The sequence below is a fragment of the Aquarana catesbeiana genome, linkage group LG12 (genome assembly GCF_042186555.1).
Source record: "Aquarana catesbeiana isolate 2022-GZ linkage group LG12, ASM4218655v1, whole genome shotgun sequence".
Lineage (NCBI taxonomy): Eukaryota > Metazoa > Chordata > Amphibia > Anura > Ranidae > Aquarana > Aquarana catesbeiana.
Genome location: NC_133335.1, coordinates 45,792,278 through 45,812,372, shown reverse-complemented (window position 1 = coordinate 45,812,372; position 20,095 = coordinate 45,792,278). Strand labels below are relative to the sequence as shown.

Genomic DNA, 20,095 nt, shown 5'->3' with positions numbered 1-20,095 from the left:
ATATAGGTGTACAGTATATTTACTTAGTATTTAGCGGCTTTCCGGGGCTTTAGCTTCAAAGTCACTGTACTTTTACAGAAAAAAAAAAAGAACTAAAAGATTTTTGCAATCTTTTAGTTTTTTTGTGTGTAAAAAGTACAGAAAAAAAAAAATGACAAAAATTTATACAGACTTCAGATCAAGTCTGGGCCTGCACTGCACTTTATAGGCCTAGGCCATACTTAGCAATTTTTTATCCTCAATGGAGATTTTTTTTTTTCCCTTTTACTGTAAACACAGTTCAGGACTCATGGAGATGAATTCAAGACCTGTTAGATCTTGCATTCATCTTTTTAAGCCAAATGCACTGCCTGCATGCTACTGTTAAGCAGAATAGTGTCTGGCCTGGCACTTGCCAGGGCAGTACAGCCTGCATTCGGTCTGCATTTATTTGAGGTCTGTTAGTAGGCTTTGCTACTTTTTATTTTGCATTTTAAGTGAGGAATGGTTAGAAAACTTTTTTTTGCTAACCAGGTCACCCATTAGAAAGAATTTCTGCAATTTCCCATCCTGCTCACAATATTTTACGAGGCAAAACTTTTTTTGTAGGGGGAAGGCCAGACCCCCTACTGGGCTTTTATTTGTGTCAGTTTCAGATATCTTTCTTTATTATTTTTATTTAGGACTGTGGCAAAAGGAAAAAGCATATCTTCCCGTCTTTTAAAAGTGTTAAGTGCGAAATAAATAAAAAAAAAAAATCAAGCGGGGTGCTAGATTCAGTGCCATCGAGTAATTAATAATAAGTAATAAAAGGTAATGTATACCCAACATTTCATATTCCTGATATGTGCCTGCTGTACCATGCACTGAAAAAGTGTCCTGTTCTCTTTGTATTGTTTCCTTTATGTGAAATCTCTGGTATTCCTCCCAGTCCCTTGGATTTCCTATTAAAAACTGACCACACTAAGCAGGAGAGCATAGCGTAGTCAGTTCTCTAGCTGTGCTTGAAACTCAGACTGCTCTCCAAAGATTAGGTTTGTCCTGACACACCCCCCCCCCCGCCGCCAAAGCCATTCATTGTGCTGCTGTTTCTCCTCCCCAGCTCTTATGCAGTTGAGGACAGAGGGCATGTGATCACTGATAAAAAAGGGGAAAATAGAAAAAAAAAGTATTTATCTTTTTCTTTTTTTTTTAATCTATACACCTGTTTTAACTTTTCTTTCCATTTTTAATCTGAATAGGTTGTTTTACAAGGTGATCGTTGACAATCAATTTAAATTTTATTTGGGCAGAGCATTAAAGTGTTAGAACCTCCAGTTTTTTTTTTTTTGTTTTTTTTTTTGTCCGTTTAGGAGATTTTTCCACACTTCCTCTCCTGCTGACATGACAAGAAATTTTATTAAAGTGAGGTGAAATATCAGTTTTGGAGGTTGCCACTTGTAATAGTGTCTCATTTGTGAGATTACTCCACTATGACAACCTTTAGATTTCCCCTTCATCTATCTATCCCACTGAGAAGGATTAGAGACAGCAAAATCTATCCATGATTAAAAAAAAAAAAACAAAAAAAACAAAAAAAAAAAAAAAAACACACGTTTAAACAAAGCACAACATTGATGTTGATCTGTAAAATATTGCTATTTGAAAAGGCTAAAAACAACACAAAGGGAAAACGTTATACCTGAGATTCCACCACTGCTGGTTATATTCAGAGTCAGGAATTCTTCCATCAAACACTTTCCAACGCCACTGGTCCATCAAGTATCCAAAGGGTAGGAAGGCTATTTTATCCAGTGCAATACTCATAAGATAGTTGATATCACTCTCTAGTATGAGAAATACAAAGTAAGAAGCATCGTATATTCTGATACACACAACTAAATTCTGAAATTGTAAATGCAATATCCCTTTTAGATTTTTTTTTTTTTTTTTAATAGAAATATGCTTTTTGTAGGTTCCAATAGTCATACCTGTATTGTCCTCAACTTTGTCCAAGAGCCCAATGCTGTGGAGATGCTTTGGAGTGGACACAGACAAGGCCAATACATCTCCAATAGCCTCATGAAAGCCAGGGTTGGCTCCTTCTCTAAATGAAACTGGTTGATCCTTGTACTGCAGGAAGTATTGAACATGGCCCATTTCATGGTGGACTGTGATAAGGTCATCCATGGTGACTACTGTGCATTGCTTGATTCTGAAAGAAGACAATCAGAATATTTAGCATTTATTTATACTGCCCACAAGCACACCTTTACTGGTTCACAAATCCATGTTTTTGTCCATAACTTAGCCTGTTATTAAAAAGGTTATTCATCATTCTCAATGGTGACCACATGTTTAGCAAACATTAACATGTGGATAAAAACACAATAAAGCCCAATTTCAGACAAATCGTTATTTGATTTTGGATAGAGCAGGAAAGCTTAGGGCCTCTGTCAGGTTTCTGTTACCATTTGTGTTACCAGTGGGATACTTCTTACTACCCAGCAGGACAGAAGTTATAGGATCACTCTCCAATCGGGACACAGACAGTCACATAGTTAGTCTGGTTAAAAACCAAAAACAAACAAACAAAAAAAAAAAAAAAACCACACAAGTCCATCCAGTTCAACCTATAAAAAGGGAGAGAGAAATGATACAAATGTACACAATCCTATACCTACAGTTAATCCAGAGGAAGGCAAAAAAACCTCAGCAAAGCACGATTCAATTTGCTCCAGCAGGGAAAAAAAATTCCTTCCCGATCCACCAAGAGGCAATCGGATATTCTTTGGATCAACTTTACCTATAAAATATTAGTATCCAGTGATATTAATTGCCTTGAGGAAACAATCCAGGCCTTTTTTAAAGCAATCTACTGAGCTGGACCGAACTCCCTCGAGGGAGTTTATTCCAGTTTCACAGCTCTTACTTTGAAGAAACATTTCTGTATTTGGAGACTAAATCTCTTTTCCTCCAGATGTAAAAAGTGTGCCCCCTTAACCCCCAATGACCGTAAAAGAAAAAACTCAAAGAACATTTTTGCAGAAAGCAAAAAGGATTTGATCTTCTGACTGGGTTGTATTGCTTTCTGTGCCTCCCCATCCCAGTAACAACCACTCCACCCCTTTCTTATCCCAGGGACAGGAAGTGATGCAAAAAATCTCCCACAGGCATGGTCGCAGACAGAAAAAAAAACTATTTTTTACTGTACTACATTCCATCCAAAATTTAAAAATGCAATTCTGGCTGGAGTTTGGCTTCAAAATGTACTTTGGTTAATTACGAAAGTGAAACAGATCAGTGATATTTACTTGTGAACCCAGTATATTTGTTTTTCTTTTTTTTCCCACAGCGTTGATTGTGCTATGCCAATTCTGATTGACGCTAAGAGATAATAAAGAACCTGTCAACTATTTTAAACAAGTACATCTAAAGCCAAAATTGTATTAGTTATGGAGTAGGGAATAGTTAAAAGACCTGATGTTTGTTTGTTATTTGCAGTGTCCCTTTGGGGAGACTTTTCTCCATTTCCTGTCCTGGAGACACAACAGGAAAGGCGTTAGTTGGCACTTAAACCGGTTTCGTCATTGGAAGACTTCCCTTTTTATCCCTGTTTGGGTGACAGCTGTAAACCTTTGGATTGCCCATCATTTTCTGCTCTAGTAAGAATGGTCTCCAAAACAAAGAGAGAGGAAAAAGCTCCCCAGATAATATGAGATGAATCTCATATCCCGGAACTCATTGCAGAAGTCCTCATTTATCAATAGTGCTAATTTTATATGGCCATAAGCATCAGATGTCTCATAAAGCAATAATCCTAATTACTAATGAGCACATCATAAAGCGTGATGGTCCAATTAGTGTAAAGGCCATGATCACAAGACAATGAAACAAAATTATCCCTGTACAGTTCATCAAACCGCCATAAAAATTGAAATCAGCTTGGTAGCACCTTTTTACGGGCAATTTGCCCTAGGACAACACATTGGGGAAAAAAAATTAAAAAAAGTTAACGCTCACTAGATTTTTAATCACCCAGAAAGGTACAAAAGAATTAGGACTGTGACTTGTTCTGCTCTTCAGATATCAGAACCATTTTATTCCACTGAATTTAGCTGGCATTAATTTCTAGGTGAGTAGCTGAAGATTAAAAGACCTAAATATACCAGGTCAATGAAAGGATAGGACAAAAAATAAAAAAATAAAATTCTGCACAGTAAAAACCAAATAGATAAAGGGCATGTAGTATTGTTTTCACTCCATTATTTTCCTTTTTTTTTTTAATACTAAAAGTTCTGTTACCTCTTTTAGAGCTGTGGCATGTTGCAGTTTTGAGCCCCATGTTTTTATGGTATTTTGTTCATTTACAATAATGTAATCAATAGAAGAAGAAGGGTAAAAATTATTTACCTCAAAACAAATTGAATGGGTAAACATTTCTTAATAATAATTAAAAAAAAAAAAAAAAAATCTGAATTTTTAATGTTTCGTTTTGTAGTGCGTGTGATCAACTTCCTTGTGCTCTGCCCCCTGAAATAATTATTAAGCATTGTCACATGCTGCTCCCACTACAAACATATAAGCTTGTATAGGGGCAGTTAAAAAGAATGAAAAAAAAAAAAAAAAAAAAAAAGCAGATAAAAAAAACATTTTTTAAGCAAATAAACACAACATAACCCCACGAAAAAGGATTTTAAGAGGATTTCTTTTTAAAAAATGCTATTGGTCTTTATAGGTGGACAGTACAATACTGGTAGATGGTGTGAAATGCTACAGCCTGTATATAGGTATGTCACAATAAACTGAATATGCACCACCTATTAATAAAAATAAATAGGAATTCCATTCACACAGTAAGCCAGATAAGTTAACCTAATTTTAGATTTCCATACCTAAAATCTTTTCTGTTGTAGAAGTCCCATGCGGAAGCATGACAAACCACATCTCTGCCAACAGGTTTCTCAATCATGGATTTTGCCCAGAATTCTGGAGGCATAGGAAGAAGTCCAAGAGAGGTAAAGAAGTTGTCCGATTCTTCAAACATTCTTTTGGCGGTCCATTTCTGGGGAAACAAATAGACCAGTGAAAGCTACAGCTTCTTTGTCACATAGGCTACCATCTGTAGTGCTTCTCTTCTATATAAACCTCATCTGTATTTCAGGAAGTTTAAAAAAAAAGAAAAAAAGAAGCTAGAGTGTTCCCTGTGTTCAGTTGGGGCAGAGTTGATCCACAGGCTTGCAGTGAAAAGGGGACCAATGACATTACCGTGTGCAAAGTCAGGAACCACAACTTGACTACATAATTTCAGATAACAGCCATGGCGATATGATAGGTCTTACAAGCCACTGACCCCAATAATGTGACCTAGGTGTAATAATTGGCATTTACTGCAGTCCTGGGCAGAATTAAGTGGTTTAAATGGTCCTGTTGTAGGTATGCCAGTCACTAACCTGAGCCACCATCGCAGGTGTAGCATCCACTTGTGCTGCATTCGGAAATGGAGAAACAAGATCATATATATTTGACCATGACTGGGCCCACATGTTACCTAAAAAAAAATAAAAAAATAAAAAAAAAAAAGGAGTGAAAGAGAAAAAGCGAAAGAGAAAACGAGACAAAAGAGAAAGAAAATCATTAGTTGTGTGCATATCTACCATTTGTAAAAATAAGTAGATCAGCAATGCAAACCCTATAGCAAAAAAATGAAATGGTTTGTTAAATTGTTCATTTAATGCAGTTGGGCACCTACTCGAGATCTTTGAGGAAACCTTGTTTGGCTTCTACCATGCCAGCTAGGTTGAATAGGTTGTAAGAGACAGACAAATTATTGGTTTAGGTGTTCCTCATCTCAAGAATCAATCATTTTACAGGGGGTAAAGTCCCGTTATAGTGTACTTTATAGGGATAGGGCTTAACATCATCCTCGCCAAAATTTACTAAAACCTGAAGAAAAGTAGAACAGAAATGATTTTTCTCATGCTACATTGCAGTCTATGGTTTTAATTTAGGTAACTGTTTTAATAGCTGGGCCTGCTATAACTACAACTTCCCATTCCTTAGGAATCAGTAATCTAGGAGTTGCCATTTTTTTTTTTTACTGAATGCCAGCAGCATACTTGTGACCAAAATTACAGCTTATGAAATGATATTTACACTTTCATAGAGTATGTGCCTGGAATGAGCACCTATCCCTGCAGAAATCAGATCTCAGTGGGTGCCTAATGGCTTCTTAGTTGGAACTCATCTTGCAGCTCTGTTTGGTTTGTGTCCCTCTAAGGACACACTCTGTCCTTCCCATAGTTGCATGTTTTCCTCCAGGTGCCTTTGTCCCACAACCAACAAATGTAACAGCAGATTGTTTAGCACCTCAGCCTGGTGCTACAGTGTGTTGAAGGGTAGTAAGGGAAGAATGTAATGTATTTAGAGGCCTAACTTAATTGTTTGTACTCATACACGGGTTGATTTACTGAAACTGGAGAGTGCAAAATCTGGTGCAGCTATGCATGGTAGCCAATCAGCTTCTTTTTTTAAATCAAAAGGAACTTTATTGAGAAATCAATAAAACAGAGAAACAATGCAGAATTCCATATCGATACACATTATGCTGAAACACCTTGAATTTAGTATATAGCACCCTTGGCACATAATCACATTTCAACCGCATACGATTCAGTTGCAACAATGGAATACATTCGGTCACAGAGTAGTTGAAATAACCAAGACTGTCACCGCAGCCAAGTTACATAAGTAAGCGGTCCATATTCAGGTCTACAGGGGCTAAACCAGGAGCAGCTATCCATGATGCCCAAATTTTTCTGAATTTTGTTGCACTACTCCTGTGTTGGTAGATATACTTTTCCAGCCTTATAGTGTCGCCCATTTGCATCAACCACTCCTTCACTGTGGGGGGGGTATCTGTCGATTTCCAGTTCCTCTAAATGTATTTCCTGGCCTGGAAAAGGGCCCTAGCTATAGCTAGTCTAGAGGTCTCCTCCACCGGGACTTTATCTATAATTCACAACAGGCATAGTTTAGGGTATTCTACAAGATGAATCTGAAATACATGATTAATAATCCCCATCACCTCCTTCCAATATATGAGTAGTTTGGGGCACCTCCACAACATACTGTATGGATTAAGTTGCCATGATTCCTCATGCATCTAGTACAAGATGAATCATCACGCACACCCATTCTCACCAGTTTAGCTGGTGTATAGTGGACACGTAAAAGCACACACAATTGGGATAACCTTTGGGCCACATTCAAAGAACACAGGGGAACCGCTGCAAGAGCATACTCCCATTGGTCTTCTTCAAATGCTCTGACATCTCTTTCCCACCTGGATGTCACCGCTGCGTTGCTGTCAGGAAGACATGGAGTAGCTGCATGAGATAAACCCCTTGTAAGAGGTCACCTCATACATGAAAATTGGTGTGGGAATCTGCGTCCACTCGTCAATTACCATTTGGGCCTTAACTGAATGCTGAAGCTGATAATAAAATTGCATGGATGAGGAGAGTGCAAATTCTAGTTGTAAAGCATGGAAGGGGCGTAGCTTGCCATCCCCAAATATTTCATATTGTCATATGAGTGATCCCATATTGTTTTCATTTTGCGCTATATTGTAGCTTCTCCAACTCCACGTACCGCTTATTCACCCAAATTGGGCTGAGCCTGGTGTATCCCTCAACTTGTTGCACTGCCCTGACTTTATTCCATACTTTCTGCATCAAATTATAAGTGGGGTACAGCTTATTTGACTTAGCAAACTGCAATGCTTCCAGGCCCTCTGCAAAGCTCTATCCCCCATGTTATCAGACCTTGACTGTATATTGATAAACAGCCTGCATAAATTTATAGCCGTGGAGTTCTGAGGCATATGCTTGATCGGAAGGAATTACGGTGGATATTACCTTGTTCAATCTTATGGCCAACACCTTTGCCAGTATTTTCACATCTGTCTGAAGAAGGGATATCAGTCTATAGGAGCCAGGGCCCAGGGGGTCCTTACCGGGCTTTAGGAGTAAGACTATAATGGCTTTAGTCAGAGGGTGGAAGGCACCCATTTTTTTGGGCTTCTTTGAACACCTCTAACAATTTAGGCAGTACGGTCTGGTCGTGTTGCTTTTACACCCCTGCAGGAACACCATCCTCCCCCGGTGCTTTGGCGTTAGGGAACATCCCGGTCGCCACTTGAAGCTCCTCCAAAGTCAGAGGGGCATCTAGTTGTTGCCTTGCACTATCCAACAAAGTCGATAGTTCCACTTTCCCAAGATATGTGTGTAAAGAATCTTCTGTGTAAGTTTGCAGAGTTAGGGAAAAATCTGAGTAGTAGGACACAAGCGCTGGCATAATTTCATCAGGTGAGTTCGTGACTACACCAGTGGAAGTCCGTAGCGCTCCAATGGATGGGGATGTCTGCTGTGAGTGGGCAATTTTTGCTAAAAGGCGACCGGTATGCTCTCCCTCCTCATAGAATGGTAGTTTGCTAAAAAAATAGTTTCCGTTCCGCCGTAGCGGAAGTGAAACAGAAAGCATCCTGCTCTGACAGCCAAGCCTCCCTTTGGACCTCCGTAGGATTGGAAATAAACTCAGGCTCCAGATCATGAAAGCCAATCAGCTTCTAACTTCAGTTTGTTCAATTGACTTTTGACAAAAAACCTGGAAGCTGGTTTCTATGCAGAGCTGCAGCAGATTTTGCACTCTCCAGCTTTAGTAAATCTCCCCCACAGTCCTAGATTGTAAGCTCTAAACAAGCAGGGCACTCTGATTGCTCCTGTATGGAATTGTATTGTAACTATACTGTCTGCCCCATGTTGTAAAGAGCCGCGAAAACTGTTGGCACTATATAAATCCTGTATAATAAATTATTATACAAATACAGAAATCCAATTAAAATCAACAGGGATCTCACCAAGTAGATGGGCCGGGATGGGTCCTTTAAGGTTGATTTTCTGGTCTCCATATTTCTTGTAGAGGGCTCGGCGTACAAAAGCATGCAGGTTAAGATAAAGTGGCTGCAGCTCATGATAAAGCCTCTCAACATCACTTTCCAAAGTTGGCGTCTCATACCATGACCTCCAGTATGCACCATTGTCTGCATGACCTGGTAGAAGAGATAAGGAACTAAGTATAACATTGATACGTATGTAGGCAAATAAGCAGTTGGATTTTCCCTGCCATGTGCTGCAAAATGTTACGAAATTACATTTCAAAATGATGTAATGAGGCATAAAGTAAGAACTAAAAGGGAAATATGTAGAGGATTGCATGGAATAAACCTCAAAAAGTGGGATTTTATGGGCAATTAAAAAATATATATAGAAAACTTCACTTTTAGAAAATTAAATTTATTGTAGATAAAATTGTATTAAAAAGGTCTCATATTAATAATACAAAATTTTGAATAGTACTATCAACATTGCACATTGTATAAATGAAATTTGTAAACATTGCACATTTGGTAATCCCCATCTACTTGCTGTTCCCCTGAATCATGGTTGCTGACAAGGAATACTGCAGAAGTGATATCCAACGCGTTTCAAAATTATTGTTATAAATCTTCTTCAGGGAATAGTACCACTTAGAAAATGTGTATATTTAGCAGAAGCATTCCTCCAAAAAATCATGGGTGCCATATCATGGCCACTGAAGGCCTACCCCAAGTGGATACCAGGTGTCCACGTCCAGAGACTGCCACATATAAATTGCCTTGGATGACATAGAAAATATGGGCCCTGTGGGTTGGAATATCCTTTAAGTCAAACCAGCTTGATCCTAAAAGGTCCCATATTGAGATGTTAAAATGGCCAAAAAACAAGATTCCCAAGGTCGGCAGTCCAGGATCAGGAAACAGTGTGGTTCCACAATGGCAAACCAAGGAGGAATTGCAAGAGGATTAAGCAGTTTACCTGTCAGAGAAACTAAGCATGACAGTACAATAGAAATTCAAAGATGGGAATCTGTCTTACCATTGAGAGTTGCTGCCTTGTTACCCAGCTCTACATATCTCTTGTAATGGCTGCGCATTTTTTTGCCAGAAGAATCTCGCCAACCTTTCCATGCCCATAACAGTTCGTCATAGTCACGTGACTGGGCAAGGAGTGCAGTTATATCTTGAAACAGACAGAAAAAAAATAGATAATGAATTTTATGTTAAATTATATTTAAATTGTAAAATTAAATTGTAAAAATTAATGTTTGCACATGAGTGTCAGAATTATTGTATGTGAAACACAATGTGACAAAACAGTAATGCCCTGTACACACGGTCAGATTTTCCGACGGGAAATGTGTGATAGGACCTTGTTGTCGGAAATTCCGACCATGTGTAGGCTCCATCACACATTTTCCATCAGATTTCCCGACACACAAAGTTTGAGAGCAGGCTATAACATTTTCCGACAACAAAATCCGTTGTCGGAAATTCTGATCGTGTGTACACAAATCCAACGTACAAAGTGCCACGCATGCTCAGAATAAATTAATAGACGAAAGCTATTGGCTACTGCCCCGTTTATAGTCCCGACGTACGTGTTTTACCTCACCGCGTTCAGAACGATCGGATTTTCCGACAACTTTGTGTGACCGTGTGTATGCAAGACAAGTTTGAGCCAACATCCGTCGGAAAAAATCCATGGATTTTGTTGTCGGAATGTCCGAACAAAGTCCGACCGTGTGTACAGGGCATAACACTAGTTCCTTATTAGTAAACCTAGGAAGGCATGTCACAATTTCTTGATGGCAGGTACTAGCTAGAACAATGAATGAAAAAAAAAAAAAAATCCCCATGATAGATCAAGGTGCTGTATAGCTGAAAATATTCTGTTTCTTTCCAAACCTGTCATATTATTGTTTCTTGCCAACTCTGCTGCCTACAATTATATAATACTGCAACAGCAATGGGGAAAAATATGCAACGCAGAAATCAGTCAATAGGGTAAAATGAGTGACACAGAGGTTAGCCAATGGGGTACAAGGAGAAGGATCAGTCTAAATTTCAGATCATTCTGTGTTTGCTGTTCTTTAAGATAACTTGACACAAGGCCATCCATAAAAGGTCCTCCCTCCCTGGAGGTTCCTGAAGAGCCCACAAGCATTCTGAACATTATACTGACACTCAGGGGTCCAATTAGAAAGCAGAGAATGTGACTTTCACCAAACATCATTTTGTGCACAATTATTGCCATTTAAAAAAAAAAAAACACGAAAATCTGGTAGATTCTCCAGAGAATATTTGGTGACACATCCTCTTTATAAACAGACCCTTTATTGGTAGATCAAATCACAAAAAAAAAAAAAAAAAACACACAAAAAAAACACAAAAACAAAACTGCATTCTTCCTGACACCTCATTTGAACAGCGCAATATACATTTCTGCTTTGAAAAATGTACAGCTGCAGCCATCTATACTCCTTAACATAAATGAACATCACTGATCTGTACTGCACATGAGGGGTTCTGTTAAAGAGTGTTCCATCTGAAAATACAAGCAGTCTTACCTGGATCCAGAGGTATGCACTTAGTACCATTGCATACTGTGGCCTTGCTGTAGATGGTTTCCATGTCAGAAACAATTTGATTGTACTGGAGTACAAAAAAAAAAAAAATATATATCATATCATGTTTCCTTAAAGATACCCCAACACTTCATATTCCTGATATGCGCCTGCATAGGTGTGCGCAGCCTATTGCATTAGGGTGTGCACCCTAAAGCTCAAAGACACATGCATGTGTCTACATATATATGACCCCGGCAAATTGATGTCTCTGCTGCCACAGTGAAAGAGAAGAGCGTAGACACTTCTCTTATGGCAGAGCCAGCAAGAGGTAGATCTTTCACATGTTCCTGCTGCTACACAGAGCGATAATACTAATGCGCATTGGGTGATTAGGGTGTGCCTGGGCACACCCGGCACACACCCTGTGTGCACGCCTATGTGCGCCTGCTGTATCATGTACTTGTATGAAAATGTATCCTGTTCTCTATGTATTGCTTCCTTTGTGCGAAATCCCTGTTTTTTCTGCCAGTCCCTCTGCTTTCCCCTTAAAAACTGACCACACTAAGCAGGAGATCACACCATGGTCAGTTCTCTAGCTGTGCTAGGAACTCAGCCAGCTCTCCTCCAATGATCAGACTTGTCCTGACACGTCTCCACTGCACAGCCATTCACTGAGATCAGTGTGCTGCTGCTTCTCCTACCCCAGCTCTTAAGCAGCTGAGAACAGAGGAAATGTAAGGGTAAAAAAGGTATTTATAATCTTTTTCTTTTATATCTATACACAAATACTTTGTCTTTCATTACCATTTTAAATTGAATGGGTTGTTTTACAAGGTGATCCTTTACAAATCACTTTAAAGTGACTGTAAAGTCTTGTTTTTTTTCCTTTAAAAATAACAAACAGTTTATACTTACCTGCTCTATGCAGAGGATTTGCACAGAGCAGCCCTGATCCTCCTCTTCTCTTGTTCCTCTTCTGTGATCCTGGCCCCTTCCTCCTGTTTAGTGCCCCCACAACAAGCAGCTTGCTATGGGGGCACCTGAGTCGAGTCACAGCTCCCTCTGTCCATTCAGACACGGAGCCCTGACCTGGCCCCGCCCCCTCTCTCAACTGATTGGCTAGATGACTTTGATTGACAGCCAACGGTGCTGCCGCTGTGTCTCAGCCAATCAGGTGGGGGAATCTCAGATGGCTGAGACATTGCTGGACAGAGAGGGACCTCAGGTCAGTGTTAGGGGGGCTGCTGCACACAGAAGGATTTTTATGTTAATGCATTAGGATAAAAAGCCTTCTGCCTTTACAACCACTTTAAGTAATCTTATCAATTGCTAGTGGAAAAAAAAAACACTGCTCAATGCTTTGTCCAGTAATCACACTGGTTGACAAGAATGGGAAGGCCATATTGTTTTTTCCTATGCACAATTACCTCTTTCTGCTCTGCCTCTGACAAAGCGGCTTTATCAATATCACTGAGCTTCTTAAACAGTCGCTGTAGCTCTACATTCTGGAAATCGCTGTAGTCAAAGTTTCTGGCCTGTCGTCCATACTGAAGAGTGTGGCTGGACATAGCTAGGTTCTTTTCCAGCTGTAAAACATAATGAGATGATACATTATACAGGGACCATCTACTACAATGCTTAGTTCAAAGACATACTTACTACCAAACTAGGACTTAAGTTACCAGGGTCAAATCTACACAACCTATTAGAGCCCCCCCACCCTTACAAAAAAAGAAAAGAAAGGAAGTAGTTGTTTTCCCCTTTGATTTCTTTAGTACCTTGAAGAAAATAAATATATGTACATTGCTAAAAGGCAGCCTGGTGCCCAGGTCCTAGCCATTTAGGAACCAGAAATCACGGTCAGACGCAGGCCATAAAGATGATATTTTATTTATTTTTTTAATTGAAAACGTGCTAAACACCCATAATGAAGCATATATCTTATTGTATGAGGTAGTGACAACATAATGTTAATTACAAACCAGAAATGTACTTGTTACATCCGTAGCATGGAAACAAACTCTGCTCAAATTTTGTCCACTCTGGACCTGGTGACCTTTTCTATCTGGCCACATAAGATGTGCTTCAACTAGAGATACCAGTTTGTGGCAGCATATTCCTTCAAAGTGGAACTATTCTATTGTATTCCAGCAGCTAAATACATTTTTCTGCCATTCATGACCCCGACCTATCTCAAGGTACTGTCCAGCAACCTACCCATTTCCGTTTGGCCTTTTTAATGCAATCTGCGGGCAGTTTGTTTTGGGTGCAGCCAATTTTTCTCCTACTCAGATTGCCATAGCTCCAATCCAGCAAGCAAAAAAAGGCATAGCGAGATATTTTGTTATTCTTATTTGGATACGTTGGACAGTTTAAGTGGAATGAAGGCAGTTAAAGATAGACTAAAGGGAAAGTTATAACTCCTGTGTTTTTTTACTGCCATTTGTATTCCAAATTAGGAGGATTTCCCTTTACGTCCTGACACATGGCCAAAACAGGAAGTGAAAGGAAATCCCTCCAAAATGAAGGAATCCCTGGTTGTCCCCACATTGCAACATTCCCCCCTCTATTCTTCTTCAGGAGGCAAACCCAAAAATAGGGATTTTATTTCACTTTTGGTGAGAACAGTAAACAGGACAAACAGAGGATGTTGAATTTCCCTAATGTGGGCACAGACATGGAAAACCTGACAGCTGTTCTAACACGTTATGCTCTATCCAAGTTTTGCCTTTAGTTATAATTTAATCAAAAAGAAATAGTGGATGGGGTATGAACAGAACAGACTGCATCAGACACTAGTCTCCATGTTAGCTGCTGCCCCTTTGCAAGGTAAGATAAGGTAAAAGTGTAATTGTAGCCATTTTTCATCTTCCTTTGGACATTCTCTAAAACGTACATACCATTTGCCAACTGTCTGGAGGAGATGGAGTAGACAGACAGTTCTCAGTACCAAAATTTAACTCAGGTGGAAGTATTCGTTATTAAACAAGGTTTTCACTTGCCCAGCCCAACGTCCCCCCTTGGTCAGCTGCAAGGGTTTCTGGCATAGCCATGGATAATCCACCTTATAAAGGGAATAGAACGTACAATTTAAAATAAAAACAAGAATTGGTTTTTCTTTCTTACCATGACTTGGTTGTTGTGTTCTGTGATGTTGGTGTTATAGGTCCATGATGCCTCTGTATAATCATTCCACACCTGTTCTGCTGTACTGTTGTACTCACTTAAGAAATCCTCTGCCTGCTTTTCATTAGCATTTTTTTCTAGAAATCAAAATACAACATATATCATAATGTAAAATATTGTAGACCTCGCCTCACAATTATATAGGGATCTAAACCTAATAAATGAGTAAGAATGTCACTTCACAACATTAGCCCTGGTTCATTTCCCAAAAACAACAGCATATCTGCATTAAGTTTATAGATTTACTTTGTGTACTAGTGGGTTTCTTTGAGATTTTTCAGTTTTCAGTTCAAAATATATAGTAATTGGCTTTTATATACACTTTAGACAGGTGCCCACTAAAGGTACATTGTTTTAGGCTAGCAAGATAAGACTGTCCTGGATAGGGAAGAGTTAAGCTCTGCATTGGGTTTTTAGGGTCCAGCCTTCCCCATTTGTATAAATAAGGGGAAGGCCAGGCTCAAGGGGGCCTCTGGACAGGACTGCATGGAAAGCAGGAAGGCCCAACCCACCATGATGGATGTAGCCAAAAGCAACCTTCGTCGGCCACCCTTAGGGCATACAACAGGAATGGACTTTGCCAATTATGAACTCACATCTGGACAGCCACAGTGTTGTCAGAAGGACTGTGTTGCACTTTATACTGCTCCGTTTCCAAATTTTTTAGTCAAATTTTGTTAACCCTTTCAAGCCTTGTCTGAAATCATTAAAAGAGGTAGACCAAAAGAACAATCTCCTGTGCTCAAGAGGAATGTACTGGCAAAGAAGGTCTACCGATCGTCAGCTACTCCAATATAAGCAAAACGTTGCTGCCCTCAAGGGGTTGGGGGAACCTAAAGGTCACACTGGAAAACAAAGAACAGAGGGAGCACCAGCCTTGTGCAATCTTTTTGCGATAACTTTAATGTTGTAATAAAAGCAGATATATACTCACAAAACAGCATCAACAGTAAAGCATATCTGTATCCATAGTGTCCTGACGACCTAATAACACAAGCAAGACACAGGAAGACTATCTCCCCTCAAAATGCGTCAGCCATTTTGATGGTCTTCCTGCATCTACACGTTTGTGAGAGTAATATATATATACATATATATACACATACATACATACATACATACACACGTATTTTTTTTTCCCTTTCTTCTCTCTATATATCTGTTTTTAATACAACATTAAAGTTATCACAAGGCTAAGTACCTGGCGTAGGCAACAGGTCCTCTGGTAGAGAGGGACTCTGTGCTCTAGCTTCATCCCTAGTGATCGGTTCTCTCAAAAGTATCTGGGACTGAACCCATTGTATGGAGACCCCAGGTGCCTACCGCATGGTACAGGAGTTAACTATGTGCACGCATAAGGCCTGCACTATTGCACGGCGGAACCTCATTCTGTCACTGGGAGTGAGCTGACAAATATGCTGGATTGGTGGAGAGGGCATGGGCTCAGCTCATACACACACAGGCTGTATTGCAAGACTCTTTACAATTCAAAAGCTTTAGCTACACCGCATAACCAAGCGACAATGCATAGCTAACCATTACAAAATTCATTTTCTATGTCAGCGTTGTAGATTTCTGTGTCAACTGCCTACTCTTTAGTCAGCATCATCACATTGCAGATTTACGCTCTATTGTCCATGCAGGTGACACAGAAGTTATGTAGCTAAACCAGAAAAACAAAATGGAGAAATGGCTTTGTTTAGTAGCCAAGAAAGTCTCCATAGTGTAATTCAGCTTCGTGCTTGGTGGTCCATTTTTAATCAAGCTTACTGCAGGACTGTTTTTTACTACATTACACGGGATAACTTATGTGTGCACACATCAAAGTTTGTAAATGATGCATAGCCCCCCAGATCAGTACATTCACACAATACAGTTGTTTTTATTGGAAAAGGAATGGCTATACCAGCTTACCAATATCCCCAGGATATCCATCAGGCAAGGGGGGTCTCCAAGCAAAATCTGGCCAACCCAGAGTTTCATTTTTTTTAGCATTCTGCTCTTTCAACCAGTTTGTGACCGGCTCAAAGTATTCCATCAGAGGCCCAACGTCCATTTTGTCTGATCCAGTCATGTCTTTTAGAACCTCCTGCCAAGTCTTAGAAGAACCTGTACGAAGGGCATTGCTAGGAGGAGAAGAAACCATTCCTCATTAGCACTAAGCAATACCATACTTATCAGAAGCATCAGAATAATGTACAAGACAGAGAGGGAGAGAAGCACAGAGAGGGATTCAAAACAGTAAAATACTAAGGGTTTCAAACAGCCTTTAACATAATCAATGTATCATCTTGTAGTGTGCGCTTATTTCACGTGTTTGTACATAGCTCTCATTTGCTGCCAATACTCTTATACATATGCTTATATTCACCAAATATCAAGTGTTTTTCAAGTTTTGAAAGAACAGTGAGAACAGGTATCTACTTTAAACTGCAGTTTTTCCGCTCCAGTATAAAACACACCAGACTTTTAAATATGAGAATTTTTTGGGGTTTTCATACACTTTATCAATTAAGTTTTATGTATTTTATCTCTGATGCCTTGCAGTTAACTTGAATGGAGCCCCAAGCGTGCCTCTCTGTTGGACTGGAGATTCTTACCTTTTTTGTGCAACCTGCCTCCATTTAGGAGCCTTGCAGTTGAGGTGCATCAGAAGTGTGAAACTATTATCAGGGGTGTGTATAATTGCATGCCTCATAATAACTTTCCAGCTTCCCTAATGTTTTTTGATGGAGGGAACTGAAGATTCTCTGGTCTGCATATCTGCAGGCTTAGGAACATAGCAAACCAGAAGAGTTTATTGGTTGCCAGAGGGACTTTTAAAGTAGGAGTTGCTGGTGCATTAATACCAAGGTAAATATGAGCAGGCAGCAAGCACCTAGGCCAGGTCTTATTTTAAATGCCAGATTGTCAGGTTTAACTGCAGTATACCTTTAAATGCAAAAAGCACAATTGCTTTCTACGGGTGAGCCAAGATATTCACGTTCTTATCTGCCCAGCATAGAAAAACAGTAGTTCTAGGATCGAGGCTAAACTAGTAGAGTCATGACGGTTTTCATGACAACCTCCTATACTCACCCAAGGAGTGCTCCTGCCTCTTTGGATTTGTAAATATCACATCTGTGCAGGGGGCCTGTGTGGTTGGCTGCTTTGCATAGTGCCTTGTGAAACTGGAACTGCAGTACAAAACTTACAAAGTATCTAAAATACAAAAAACAATGCCATCATTCAGATATATTCACAAATAGGTACAGGAATGTGTGTTCTTTTGATTTCTAGAGTAGCACGTTTAAAGTAATGTCTCTAGATACTAATGTAGAAAAGAAAAAAAAGTCTATAACATTTTGTAAAAACTTAAACTGCGCATCTTCAAATATATTAAGAATGTATTTTGCTTCAATATAAAATTGTCCCTTTTGCTTAGAGTGGGAACAGATCTGCACATAGGAAATGTAGAGGTGGCAGTGCAGGTTATTTCATGCATGATATGTGCCAGCACTGAAACATGTTGTTACCTGATGTATGGGGTGTTGCCTGGAATGTGGTATTTTGCACCAGGATCAAATTCAACATCGTTTCTGGGCACTGGAGGGCAGATACCTTGATACTTAGTCCTAAATACACAATAACAACATAATAAGATAAAACACACAAAAGGGTTTACACTGGTACTCCTGTGTTTAGCTTTTCCAAAAGTTGTGGAATGTATAAACAACTTTTACATTTTCCAAATTACTAGATATTCCTGCTTTTCGCCACACTTACATGCGTTTAGCTGCATTTGGGTTGTCTAATCAGATCCTGGATGCACAGAATTCTATTATAGGCCCTTTTCACACGGGCCGGATCCCCTCAGTGGAGTCCGCCAGCTCATCGGGAGATCGCTCCGTTGATCTCCGCTGAGCTGGCGGGTGACAGGTCCATCCGCACAATTGTCAGTTAAAGTAATGCAGCGCTGTATCGCAAAAAATGGCCTGGTCATTAAGGGGGTGAAGCCTTCCGGGGCTGAAGTGGTTAATTTAAACAAATGCCTATTGAATACATTTATACCCAATATGCAGTTATGGTATTTGTTTAGACAGAGGCCACAACAGCATTAACTATTAAAATCTATAAACAATTTAAGGATTGGTTTCATATTATTAAATCACATCTGCAATAGGGATCCATTTTACCATTATAAAAAATATTTTGGCATATTAACAAATGTAATAAACTATTTGTTACTCAACAATACGTAATTCTTAGAATAATTATGTACAGATTGTAAGATGTGAACCCAACGCCACCTAAAAATTGTTCTTCGGTCATCCACATCAGATCATCCCCCACAGCTATCACCTTTTGTACCACCTTTCCTACTAGATTATAAGCTCCATGAGCAGGGCCCTCTTAATTCTTCTGTATTAAAATTGAACTGGTTCCCTTTAATTTAAAAAAGTGCTGTGCCAACAACTGGCACTAAATAAATGCTGTACAATAATAATAATAATTTTAGCCATGAGCAAGTGAAAAATCCAATGGGAACCTTCTACTGTAGCCACTGAAACGTGTATTCATATGTTCCAAACAAGAATGAATTAAAAAAAAGTGCAATTTTATAAAAGATCAGTTTACAACTGCAGTTCCACAATTTAATTAGCAAACTATTCATGCCCCTACTAAATGTGAAAAAAAACTATGAGACAAAGTAGTGGAGGGGGCATCTAAGAACATGATGTTCTATCGGAAAAAAAAGTTGTCATTATAATCTGTAGAGGGATTAAGGTTTTTAATTTTGAACTTTCACACTGCATATCAACATGTACCCTGCGAGAGGGTCATGTTTACCCGCACAGAGATGTACAGGTCTTCCCAGCATCAACTTGCAGGCCTCTCCCATTGATGTCTACTGGAACACAAACATTGCACGGACACAGCCACGGCTCCCAATATGACATCTGTCCCGGAGTATGCCCCCGAACACAGACCGTGTGATTGTGCCCACTTTTCTTGTGTTGCCTTCTAAACCCTACCTGAGATTCCACCAGTCATAGTTGTATCGGCTGGGAGGAGTTCGCCCATTAAAAACATTCCACCTCCACTGGTCAATCAAGTAGCCAAAGGGCAAGAAGGCAATCTTCTCCAAAGCCATCTTCAGGAGGTAATTAATATCACTCTCTAAGAAAAAACACATAAAAGTGCGTTTGTTATAAATGTATATAGATCATTACACACACACACACACACACACACACACACACACACACACACACACACACACACACACACACACACACACAAAATCAATTTCTGATAAACTTGTGGAGTGTCTATATTTGTATAGCATTTTAGGGGCAGATCAGGCAGGAACACTGAAGGAAATGTATGCAGCTGACTGGTCTTTGCATGATTGTGTCATGTGTTGCTGCATCAAGTTTTCTTTCAAACACATTAAAGAAGA

General features: G+C 39.5%; 1 protein-coding gene across 2 annotated transcripts in view; it reads right to left on the bottom strand.

Annotated features, from left to right (window-relative positions):
* ACE (angiotensin I converting enzyme) overlaps positions 1-20,095 on the bottom strand; it is a 70,395-nt gene that overhangs the window by 6,724 nt on the left and 43,576 nt on the right. For both annotated transcript variants that reach the window (XM_073607678.1, XM_073607680.1), the window contains 13 exons: positions 19,668-19,812; positions 18,168-18,266; positions 17,731-17,853; positions 16,567-16,778; positions 14,593-14,729; positions 12,894-13,052; positions 11,467-11,551; positions 9,936-10,079; positions 8,879-9,070; positions 5,412-5,509; positions 4,854-5,023; positions 1,950-2,173; positions 1,661-1,805 (listed from right to left, as the gene is read on the bottom strand). In XM_073607678.1, coding sequence (XP_073463779.1) covers positions 1,661-1,805; positions 1,950-2,173; positions 4,854-5,023; positions 5,412-5,509; positions 8,879-9,070; positions 9,936-10,079; positions 11,467-11,551; positions 12,894-13,052; positions 14,593-14,729; positions 16,567-16,778; positions 17,731-17,853; positions 18,168-18,266; positions 19,668-19,812 — 1,933 coding nt within the window. The remainder of the gene's footprint in view (positions 1-1,660; positions 1,806-1,949; positions 2,174-4,853; positions 5,024-5,411; positions 5,510-8,878; positions 9,071-9,935; positions 10,080-11,466; positions 11,552-12,893; positions 13,053-14,592; positions 14,730-16,566; positions 16,779-17,730; positions 17,854-18,167; positions 18,267-19,667; positions 19,813-20,095) is intronic.